This window comes from Protopterus annectens, chromosome 5.part1 (assembly GCF_019279795.1).
Source record: "Protopterus annectens isolate FY-2018-M chromosome 5.part1, PAN1.0, whole genome shotgun sequence".
Lineage (NCBI taxonomy): Eukaryota > Metazoa > Chordata > Ceratodontiformes > Protopteridae > Protopterus > Protopterus annectens.
In genome coordinates this window covers 721,855,968-721,868,898 of record NC_056736.1, presented here as the reverse complement: position 1 = coordinate 721,868,898, position 12,931 = coordinate 721,855,968, and the positions used below count along the sequence as shown (strand labels likewise).

At 39.3% G+C, this 12,931-nt stretch overlaps 1 protein-coding gene across 1 annotated transcript in view; it reads left to right on the top strand.

The window, feature by feature from the left end:
* GDPD4 (glycerophosphodiester phosphodiesterase domain containing 4) overlaps positions 1-12,931 on the top strand; it is a 1,130,252-nt gene that overhangs the window by 429,646 nt on the left and 687,675 nt on the right. The window contains exon 3 of the mRNA XM_044073350.1: positions 11,865-11,968. Within this exon, the coding sequence (XP_043929285.1) occupies positions 11,865-11,968 (104 nt within the window). The remainder of the gene's footprint in view (positions 1-11,864; positions 11,969-12,931) is intronic.

The following is a 12,931-nucleotide window of genomic DNA, read 5'->3' as shown; positions in this document are numbered from 1 at the left end:
ACTAAATCTACAAAAGTGACCATGCTACCACACTGTATATCATCAAATTTCAAACCATAAATATTCTGTTCTAAATCCAAATGGAAGTTCATAACATTATGTCTGCCACCTTTAGAAATAAAAATTAAATCATCAATATATGTGTAATAAGCAATGATATTATTTCTCACAAACCCATGTTTATACAGCTATTCCAACTCAAAAAGTGCCATGAACAAATTTGCATACATGGGGGCAAAAGATGCTTCCATATAGACTAAAAATCTTTTAAACTTTTTCCTTTTTTATATAGGAAATAGAGGGACCGTTTGCTATTACTCTTTCCAACTCTACATCCTGAAGTAAAAATTTCCAGCAATTATACAATATTTTATTAATCCTATTACTCAAGCTATTATGTACTGAGACAAAATATATCTGATTTTTACAAAGTTCAGTGTTATTCCTTTCTTTATTCATAACACTTTGACACTGATCCAGTCCCAGTCTATGTGCAACAACTCTCTGTAAAGACTTCTTAACCATATTACAATTATAACCCCTAGTTATAAATATATAAAAAGTGTACCTACACTCTCTTATAAAATGTCCCCAATCACTACAAATTCTATGCAAGCGAAGAAACTCCCCATAGGCTAAATCTTCCAATAAATGCTGGGGATGAAAACTGGCCCCATGCAAAAAATTAATGTTTTCAACAAATTTCCTGTCCACAGATGTCTTAATGTACCCACCATTAATCCCTTCTAATACTAAATCTACAAAAGTGACCATGCTACCACACTGTATATCATCAAATTTCAAACCATAAATATTCTGTTCTAAATCCAAATGGAAGTTCATAACATTATGTCTGCCACCTTTAGAAATAAAAATTAAATCATCAATATATGTGTAATAAGCAATGATATTATTTCTCACAAACCCATGTTTATACAGCTATTCCAACTCAAAAAGTGCCATGAACAAATTTGCATACATGGGGGCAAAAGATGCTTCCATAGCAGTAGCTGGTGGTAAACACAACCATCAAAAACCAAATAATTACTTAACAAACAAAAATGTGCACATTCTATAATATAACAAGACAAGGGAGAATTTCCTAAAAGATAATTTAAAGCTTTAATACCATCCTGATGTCTGATGCTAGTGTATAAACTTTTCACATCCATAACTACATAATACATCTCACTACTCCACTTAATGTCTTGTATTCTATTCAAAAAATCAAAAGAGCCTTTTATGTAAGACTGTAACTTCATAACATAAGGCTTTAAATATTCATGTATAAGTAAACCTATATTGGTTAAAAAATATTTATTATCACCAACAACTGGGCGGCCCAGAGGGCTCTGCAAATTTTTATGTAATTTTGGCAGACAATAAAAGGCAGGTATCTTACACCCACCCACATCAAATTTTCTATCAGTATCACCTTGAGTCAAATAACCTAATCTGACTCCCTTCTCTAATAACATCTTATATTGTGTCATAGCATTACTGTAATCAACAATGTTACATTTTCTATAAGCATCCTCATTCCTTAGATGTTCATAACACATTAGCATATTGTGTATGATGTAAAACAACTATTTTATTCCCTTTGTCAGAGGGCTTGATTATGATGTTTTTTCTTTGACTTAAACCAACCAAAGACTTCCATTCAGCCCTACTCAAATTATATGTAACATCTTTATATTTATTAAAACCATCAAATAATTGTATTATATGGTAATTAAGCATAGCCAAAAATTGTTTTATTATCTCATTAATAAAGGGGGGAATAAATGCACTTTTAGTAGAGATATATATATTTCTTGGCATTAAAACTTCTCTGCCCTGGAAACTCACATTCATTGAAACAGCATTGAAACCCTCACCACATCCAAAGAAAATGCATCTGGCCCCTTGCACACAAAGCAAGAAACATACATGTGTTATTTTCTTTGCTACACCTTCCTGACTTTATTAAATTATATTCCTTGTATAATACAACACACTTGTATAATACAACACACTTGTTAGACAGAGCGCATTTTAAATTTATTGTCTGAATATTTTTCCAGTAGGCTGTATTGTAGGCAATGAAACAAAATGCATGAACCAATAATGACAAAACTGCCCAATGTAGAACATTTCCATCATAAAAGTCTACTTCCACACCCACACTATAAATAGAATGACAGTAGTGTAAGCCATAGGCATCTTGCATAGCTTCTCACACTTATTTTCAATTTCATTTTTTTGGGGGGGGACAAAAGGTCAAAAACCAGGGACACGTTTTAAACATTGCTTGTATAATTTTGGAAAGTTGCTAGAATAAAATGTTATGTTACCACCATGCATTTCACTGGCAAGTCTTGAATCCAGGACCCTATGCACTACAGTCAGAGCAACATACCACTATGCCAAATCAGCAGCTTCCTGAAAAATAGGAAGACTGAAACTTAAATGGCTATAATTTAGTGAATTTCTTTCTCACTTCTCACCATAGCTCTCAACCTCTTAGCATAAAAACCTGGACAAAGCCAATAATAGGGGAATACAAATTCAGTTCTCACTTCTCACCATAGCTCTCAACCTCTCAGCACAAAAAAACCTGGACAAACAAAGCCAATAATGGGGGAATATAAATTAATTTCTCACTTCTCACTACAACTCTCAACTCTTGGCGCAAAAAGCCTGGACAAAGCTCACAAGTGATGGTGGCTAGGGACTTACCAGGGACACATGTTAAACACTGCTTGTATAATTTTGTAAAGTTGCTAGAATAAAATGTTGTATTACCACCATGCATTTCACTACCAAGTCTTGAATCCAGGAACCTATGCACTATGGTCAGAGCAACAAACTACTATGCCAAATCAGCAGCTTCCTGAAAAATAGGAAGACTGAAACTTAATGGCTATCATTTAGTGAATTCATTTCTCACTTCTCACCACAGCTCTTAACCTCTTAGCACAAAAAACCTGGGCAAAGCTCATAAGTGGTGGTGGCTAGGGACATTAGGCTCTTTTTACCCTGTACCCAAGGAACAGGGTTTGAGCCTGAGTACTTCTAGCCATCAGGTGTATTAAATGGGGGCACACACACACACACACACACACACACACACACACACACACACACACACACACACACACACACACACACACACACACACACCCGCTTGCATTTGAAAGAGTCTTCATTCTGCTGTGATCCATAGTGCTGTAACAGCAACCATTTGCTGCCGTTCCCATTTGCATTTGAGCAGCCAGACCAGCTGGAAATGCTTGAGCTTAATTCCAACAGGCTGGTAGCCCTGACGGAGCTGACATAATTGTGCACGTTATGACGTCAGCTTTAACAGCGCGAAAATTTAAAAAAAAGAAAAAATCGGAAATGAAGGGGTGCTACTTGGGAGTCGTGGCACCCCTTCATTTGAACCCCAAAACTCAGTAAAAACCGAGTAATTTGGCATGGTTTGGAAGAATGATGCACATAGGAGTCCTGGTTACAAGATGGTTGTACCAGAAGTAGTGGTGATTTTTTTTTTTATATTTTTATATTATATCAGGTGAACAATGATATGTTTTAATAACAGAGGACATAAACACATTAGGGATGTAAAAAAACAAGAAATGCTTGATAAGTCCCTTAGCTGCCTACTTTTTTTGAGAAATGTAATCAAATGTTAGATGAATTTAAAGCCACATTTCGTGAAAAGGTTTGCTTAAGTGCTGGAATGGAGGGTTAGAAATGGGAAACAGACTATAATTAAAGTACAATTATCTTGAAGCATAACATGCATCCTATTTGGGTTAAATTTGGAATGTAACTGGAAGATATAAATTACTTCATGTAATTCTTTCTGATTTTTTTCATTAGCTTTATATATACACATATGATTTACTATCAAAATGTTGAAATTCACATGGTCGACAGTCATAATGTCAAAAGTGATTACACCGAATGTTCAAAATACCGAAGAAAAAATGTCTAAATTTATATGGTAGAAAAACACCTGCAAACTAACACTAGTGTTTTTGCAGGGGGGCTGCACCCACCAGTGGGGGTCTGCACCCCCCACACCCCCTGCTACTTATACATTACAACTCCGAGATTGCACAACAGTGAAGACAAGGGAAAATCCTTGCCATGTTTGCAACATAATGTTGACAGCTAATTTGCATGCACTTCCTGTTGACCAAATGAACAACTTAATATTGATGTGTCGACCATATGGGTCGATCATATGAATGTTAGACCAAATGAATTTCAACATTTTGACAGTAAACCTATACATATATATATATAGGTTCATAGGTTCATAGGTTGGTACTAGGCTATCAGCCCTAGGGTCTATACAAGCCTTGCCATAGCAACTTTCCTGGCTATTCTTCCCACAGTATTTACTCTGGACCCCTATCTAGCAGGGCAACTGACATGATCCCTGGGGTGAATTCCCTATCTACCATCCAATCATCAAGGTTCCTTTTGAAGAGGGCCAAAGAGACCCTCTGCTTGACATGTATGGGACATCTATTCCAGAGTCTGGGGAGTCTCTGGTTCAGGAACCTATCCCTCCAGCATGTTTTGTTCATTGTGATGACAAGGTTTAGATCCCTGGAGCGTGTGGCTCTGAGGGATTGGGATTTCTTAAAGTATAGCATGCCCAACAGGTCTGGGTTTGACATGGCCTTGTATGTTAAGCAGAGGTCGCCTCTGAGTAGATGATATACCACAGAGTAAAGCTGGAGTTTTTATAGACGGTCAGCATAGGGCATCTGCTTTAGGCCTATGATTCTTTTAGTGAAGTATTTCTTTGGCCTTTCTAGTTGTTGCAAATGTCTTGAGAGGTACATACTAAATGGGACATTGTATTCTATAATGGGTCTAATGAGGGATGAGGACAGTGGGACAATGACCTCCTTTTTCTGGATGAAAAGCCCTTAGTGATGAGGTGTGCCACATAGAAGGATTTCCTGACTTGTGGCGATGTGGTTATTGAAGGTGAGACCACTGTCCACCTGTGTCCCTAAGTCTCTTATCACACTTTCGCTGTGTAGTGTACTGCCAACTATGTGGTAATTCACAGGTACAGGTTTTTTCCAAAGGGGATAACTATACATTTCTTGCCATTGAGCTTGAGCCCATGTCTCTGGCATCAAGCATCTGTTTTTGTAAGGCCCTTTTGTAGAATATCCACATCATTTGGGGATTCAGTAATGGCTCCCAGTTTGCAGTCATCGGCAAACTTTGTTAGCCAGAGTCCCTTAGTGTTGGCCTGTACTTCAGAGAAGTAGATGCCGAACAAGAGCAGTCCCAGGACTGAACCCTGAGATACTCCACTTGTCACTTGTCTGGAGCTGGATTTCGAGTCGGCTACTTTTACAGTGTGGGTTCTATCAGTAAGCCAGTTGGCAACCCATCAAGTGACGTAGGGATTAATGCCCAGCTTAGTAAGTTTATCTATGATTCCAGAGTGGGGGATGCTGTTGAAGGCCTTGACGAGGTCCAGATAGGCTGTGTGGACCACCTTACCCTTGTCCACGGCTATGGAGACTGATTCAAAGAACTCAATCAGGTTCAGGAGACAAGATCGGCACTTCACGAACCCAAACTGCATGGGGTCCAGTGTTTGAAAGTTGCCAATATTTTTGTTTATAAATTCCATGATAATAAGTTTCATGGCCTTGCATATCAGGCTTGTCAGACTGATGGGGCGGTAGTTCCCGGGATCCAAGGTGGAGCCCCCCTTGTGGAGTGGGATAACTGTAGCTGTGTGCCACTCAGTGGGCACGAAGTCTGAGGTGAGGCTATGATTAAACATGACACTTAGCTGAGATGTCAGTTCATTTTGTAGTTCATGTAGTACATAGCCTGAGATGTCGTCTGGTCCCATGGATGTTGTATTCTTAGCTTTGGAGAGTGCATTGTGTACCTGTGTGGCCGTTATTACCGGAATTTGGCAATCTTTCAGTATTGAGATGGCCCTTTAGGGGATGAGAGGGGGGTGAAGTTTGCACTGAATCGATCTGCCAGGATATTGGCAATATCCTTGGGATCAGTATATTTAATGCTATTCTATTGTAGCTCAGAGCAGATCTGAGCATTGCCATTTAGATTTGTGACATAGCTGTAGAATGTCTTGTGATTGTCTTTGGAATCTTTGGCAATTTTATTTTCGTAACTAGCTTTGGAGGATTTTTTGAGGGATCTTAGCTTCTTAATGAGGCTGGGAAGGGAGTTTTTTGCATCCTGGGATTTTCCTCTTTTCTGCAACAGTTTCTTCCTTTTGTTGTAAAGCTTGTTTGTGGCAAGGGACCACCAGATTGGCTTTCTTTTTTGGCGGAGAGCATCTTGGTTCTATTGGGGATGGCACAATTCATGCATGAGTGGATGTGCTCATACAGTGCCTTAGTGTAGGCTTCAGCTGTCGAACTTTCAGTTCCCGTCTGCATGGGTGTCATGAAGTTTGTCACTTCTGACTTGATTAGCATGAAGTTGGCTTTGGAGAAGTTTTTTTATGGAGGTTTCCTTACTGGGGGCAAGGGATGGGATGTGGATGTCAAGGGTGTTTAGCTTATGGTCAGACCTGACCAACAAGCGGGTGACCATAGGTGTGGATCATTGATTTCCCATGTTGGTAATGACCAGGTCTAGGATATTGGAGCCCCTGGTGGGACTAAGGATTAGTTGATCCAGGGTGTTGGAATTTATGAATTCCAAGAATCGTTGGGCAAAGGTGTTAGTACATGAGTAGTTTTTCCAGTTAATGGCAAGGTGTTGAAATCACCCAGTATTAGGGTGTTTGGTCATTTCTTAATATTTTCCAGCATGTTTAGAAAGGTGTAGCGAGAATCTTGGGGCATGGTGGGGGATCTGTAGCAAGCAACAATTTGGATTGCAGTCTTACCTAGTGTTAGTTGTACCTGGAGAATTTCAGACGTATTGTGTTGGGTAACTAGCCTGGTGTTGTGAATATCCTTGGTGAATATGGACACTCCTCCACCTTTAGTGTTTCAGTCCTGGTTTGGTGGCCAAAGTGTGGTAAGAGTTGTAGCCTGGTATTGCAGGGGTGCTCTCTGGAGCCTTGAACCAGGTCTCAGTTACTGCACAGATATCGATGTTCTTCATTTTTAGGAGTGCCTCGAGAGAGTGCATTTTGAGGTTTAGACTTCTAGCATTGAGCAGCATTACCTTCAGATTTTGCATGCTTGTACCTGTTATGGTGGTGGTTTTGTCCTTTGAACTTTGCCTACAAAAGGCACGATAGGGGTGGCAAGAGCCTTAGCCAGTAACCTGAATTCCAAGGGCGACAGGTGCAGACCATCTCTGGCAAATATATATATATATATATATATATATATATATATATATATATATATATATATATATATATATATATATATGGTCTACTTTCCTTCATCTAATTTATTGTTCATCGAACAGTAAATTAACAAACCCACTTTTACGAAAGAGCACTATGCTGAAAACTCAGTGTGCCAAGTTCCCTTTAAGTGAAAGTGATGCTGGTAGTGCGAGACAGAGAAACAGAAGTATGTGCTAGTTATTTTATATGACAGATACGCCGTAGGTTGAAATATGTTAAGGTTTTTAAAAGTAATTTTACGGCACTTATAGCTTGTAGATGGAGATCGCACTACAGTAAGGATTGGGGAAGCCAACCATGTTATTAATGTTGTGCGATCTCAGAGTTGGTATAGTTAATTTGCAGGGGGTGTGGGGGGTCCAGGGGGGCTTGTCCCCTTCAAAAATAGTGGGGAATGTGTTATTTTTATATTTTTAGATTGTTGTTTCAGGGATATGTCAGTCGGCATAGTGCTCTTTTGTAAAAGTGAGTTCATTGATTAACGGTTCAATGAACTGCAAACTTCATGAAGGAAAGGAGACCCATATATGTTTTCTATATATATATATATATATATATATATATATATATATATATATATATATATATATATATATGGATTCACTTCAGAAGCTCGACATACTGAAATCTCGTATTTCAGTATCTCGAGCCCAAGAAGTGGAATCCACAAAACAACGAAAACTAAAAACTGCAAAATTCAAAACCTCGAATACCGGAAGTTTTGAATTTTGCGGTTTTACCAAGCACACACACACACACACACACACACACACACACACACACACACACACACACACACACACACACACCATCTACCACACAAACACACAAAATCACTCTACTGCATGAAAGCAGGAGGGTAAGTCCTCCTGCACCCCCCATGTGGGGGGGCAGCGCCCCCACACCCCCCCTACTTAAATATTCTCACTCCGAGGTTACACTACATACAAACACACACAAAACACCACCACATAAGCTACTTTCTCTTCGCACACACACATCACAGCAACAAAACACACTGACACACACCACAGCCCCTACCCAAACCCCTTAACACACACACACACACACACACACACACACACACACACACACACACACACACACACACACACACACACACTTACCTGAATACATGACCATAGCGGAACTTTAGAAGCGCGAAATTCAAAACCTCCGGTATTCGAGGTTTTAAATTTTTCATTTCTAAACTTTCACTATTATGTGAATTCGGCTTCATGGGCTCGAAATACTGAAATTCGAGATTTCAGTATTCCAAGCTTCTGAATGGAACCCATATATCTATATATATATATATATATATATATATATATATATATATATATATATGTATATATACACATATACATATATAATATATGTATATTCACATATATGTGTGTGTGTGTGTGTGTATGTATATATATATATATATATATATATATATATATATATATATATATATATATATATATACTAGGATGATAACCTGCGTTTTTTTCCTACCTGGAATCTGCCTTAGGTTCATTTGTTGTTATCAAACTTATGACCAAGGAGAGCAACAAGAAGCTCTGCCACATCACCGAGCACTGGTGGGAGACAAACAGCCTCCCCCCATTAAGTAGATTTTCCCTACATATCCCAGGTGAAAATTCGTAATCTCTTATCCAGTCACTCAGACTGATTTTAAATGTTGCTAGGGAATTACTCTGCTAGATGTGTAAGGCTAACCAGTTCGTAACTGGGTAGGAGGTATGTTGGTTTATGTAGCTCTCATTACATCAGGCATCAGGTTTTGCTGAAGTAGTAGTTCAGGTTTATGTTTCTAGATAAGGGGTGTTGTACCTCCGGTTCTGTTAGGGTGAAGGAATTCAGAGAGTGCTGCATTATTCATAATGTGGAGGGCTAAGCAAAGATCACCCCTCAGTAGTCTCTATGATACTGGGTAGAGAGGCAGGCCTTTATCTGTCATAGCAGGCAAGGGTACTATGACCTGACATCTTTTTGGTTAGGAAATACTGAGGTCTTTCAAGTTGTTTTAGTTACTCATCGAGGTCCATACTGAAGGAGACATATTTTCAGTCAAGAATTATTGATAAACTCACCAAACTAGGCATCATCCCCTGTATCACTAAGTGGTTTGCAAATTGGCTCACAGATGGAACACACAGTGTGAAAGTAGCAGACTCCAAGTCATACTGATGACCAGTCACGAGTGGAGTCCCACAGAGATCGGTCCCAGCTCCTCTCCTGTTCACCATCTACTTCTCAGAAGTTCAGGCCAACACAAAGGGACTCTGGGTGACCAAGTTTACAGATGACTACAAGCTGGGAGCCATTATCTCCCCAAGTGATGCAGACATCCTACAGAAAGGCCTCACTGAGAGCAATGACTGGTGTCAAACCCATGGCCTTAAGCTTAGCGCCAAAAAATGCGTGGTCATCCCCTTTGGTAAAAACTCTGTTCCCACTAATTACCACATCGATGGGAGCCCACTGAACACTGAAGGTGTTATAAGACTTCTGAGGACGCAGGTTCACAGCAACCTCTCCTTCGGACACCACATTAACACTTTGCTCAGAAAGTCCTTCTATGCGGCACATCTCATTACCAAGGGTTTTGCATCCAGGAAGAAAGAGGTCATAGTCTCTCTCTCTTCTCTTCCCTCATTAGACCAATCATCGAGTATAATGCCCCATTTGGCATGTACCTCACTAGACACCTGCAACAGCTGGAGAGGCCACAAAAGTACCTCATGAAAAGGATCCTAGGCATTAAACACATGTTCTACATGGACAGACTCAAAAGACTGCAGCTATTTTCTGTCTCATATCACCTACTTAGAGGGGATCTCTGCTTGACTTACAAAGCCATGTCTGACCCAGCTCTGTTAGAAATGCTACATCTAAAGAAATCCCAATCCCTCCACACCACACGCTCCAGAGAACTCAAACTCATTACCACAATCAACAGAACATGCTGAGGGACAGGTTCCTCACCCAGAGACTGCCTATGCTATGGAATAGACTTCCCATACATGTCAAGCAGAGCACCTCGCTGTCCCTCTTCAAAAGAAATCTTGATGAGTGGATGGGTAATAGAAGGCGCACCCCGGGGATCACTCCAGTGGCTCTACTCTATAGAGGCACTGGGAACAAACATCGGGCAGCATGATGCCAGGACAGTTCTATGGGCTAGGCTTGTAAAGGCTCCAGGGCCATTAGCCTAGTACATACCTATGAGCAATGCTACTATAAGATAGCAAAATTCACATCTAACCTGTCTAACTGCTCACACCACTGCAGCACTGTCTCAGTCCTATCCTGGCTATAATTTCACCACTATCTCCAGTTTACTCAACTGACTACTGACTATAAATTAATTTTCCAACCTGATAGCTGCCCAGCTCTTCAATCCATCTTGCACACATATGCCCCTACTCATCCCTCCATTCTTCAGAGAGAACCCTCTAAGCATAGCTAAACCCTACAACCCAGCTCTCCAATCCATCTTGCACACATATACCCCTACTCATCCCTCCATTCTTCAGAGAGAACCTTCTAAGCATAGCTAAACCCTACAACCCAGCTCTCCAATCCATCTTGCACACATATACCCCTACTCATCCCTCCATTCTTCAGAGACAACCTTCTAAGCATAGCTAACCCCTACAAGACAGCAGTACAATGCCTGTATTCCTACAACATAGCCAAACTATGGAATACCCTCCCCTCTTTCATTACCCAAGTAGACTCGCTGAAGCCCTTTAAAGCTGCACTAAAAACCTACTTTTTACAAAATCCAAGCTGTACATGTGAAATATAATGTAAGCCCCCTTAATCCCATAACTTATTTCAACAAGAATCCTGATTTTCTAACACCTCTGATTTTCAATCTACTCCATTGACTGGAAATAATTTATTATTTGTCCATTACTATGTGCCTATTTTCTATGATATAGTTTACCTGTGATATGATGCTTGTATATTAATTTGTATAGCATATGTTTGCAATTATATTGTTCTGTGATATTGGTTGGTTGTAACTGTGGACCCTTTCTCCCAAAATCTATATTCTTAACTGTATAATATTTTTGTTTTTTGTTGTTTGTTTAACTATGGAGCTTTTCTCCCTGGGCCAACACTGAAAATTTTTTTTTTTTTTTGCGCAGTGGACTTTCCCGGTCAACAAATGCCAATAAATAAATAAATAATGCATAAATGTTGCATGAAAATTCATTCTGCTGTGAAAATGCAATGAAAAAATGTAATTACAAAATAAAAAGATAATGGGGTTACAAAAGTTAAATTATTACAGTGATGCAATTAGAAATTCTGAGAGATTTATTCTAGCTATGTAGTTTGTTTCAGTAACATACATTTACTATAAACAGAATGCATGTTTTTGCTTTACATTGGTGCCTTTATATAAGCAATACATTTAAGTGCGCTTTCTGAATTTTTCCTTTCTTTCTTCCTTCCTCAGTGGGAATGTGTGTGCTTTGCAGTTTTGCTCATTACTTTCTGTCTGAGCCTGGTGTTCGTGTACTACTGGAGTGAAGTAAGAAACGATTATAATGATTTTGACTGGTAAGTCCCTGGACCATCTGATTTAGTAGCATCTGTGTGTTTGTTCATACAATGAATAGTTAGGTCTCAGAAAGGCTCCTCATTGTAGGTTTAACGTCTGAAATTGAGAGCACTGAAATTGTGAAAAGTGGTAATTTAAACCTTTATTTTTTTGCAAGGAGGTTTTTCTCCCTCATCCCCAGTGAGAGTGTGTGTGTGTTTTGCACATATCCCACCTCTAAACATACCACCTCTGATGTCACTGTGGAATAAACCAGAGAACCCCTTTTCACGACTTTGGACAGTTAAAATGAGAAGCTGCCAGAAGTACTGCAATCTTGAAAACTTAGCTGGGTGTCCATGTTGGCACAAGGAACAAAAGAAAGAACTAGCTAGTATACCCTTGTCTTGTATCAGCATTAACATCACTGTGCTTTTTTTACTCCTTCCCAGTGAAAGATTAATTATCTAATGTTACTAGAATAGCAGTTTGATTTGTAAGGATAATTTGCATTCATCTTTTGGTTTACTGTAGGCTTATCTGTGTTGGTGCAGTGCAAAAATGTAAGGCTATGAGCTACCATTAATCTTCATTCTTTTGGAGTCTCACCGACAGAGTTCAAGGTTGATTCCTTACCTCAAGTTACTGTCTGTATAGAGTTTGCATGTTTCCTCTATGTCCGTGAATTTTTGTTTAGGCATTCAGTGCTCCTCTTAATGCTGTTTGATTGGGCTGAAGTGTTAGCAGGTATTGCATTTATTCTTGTCTGGTGGCCCATGTCATGGCTGAAAATGGTGGGTGATGGACCTTATACATGTTCAAAAAATGACTCATAGACCTGTGTGTGTCTTAATCTTCACTTACATATTATATGAGGAAACAGCAACTTATGCTACTGGTTCTGACTGATTTTGACCTAATTGGCAGATTAAAGTGATACAAAGAAGCAGAAATGAGGTTAACAGGGATGAAAAGGCGAGTGA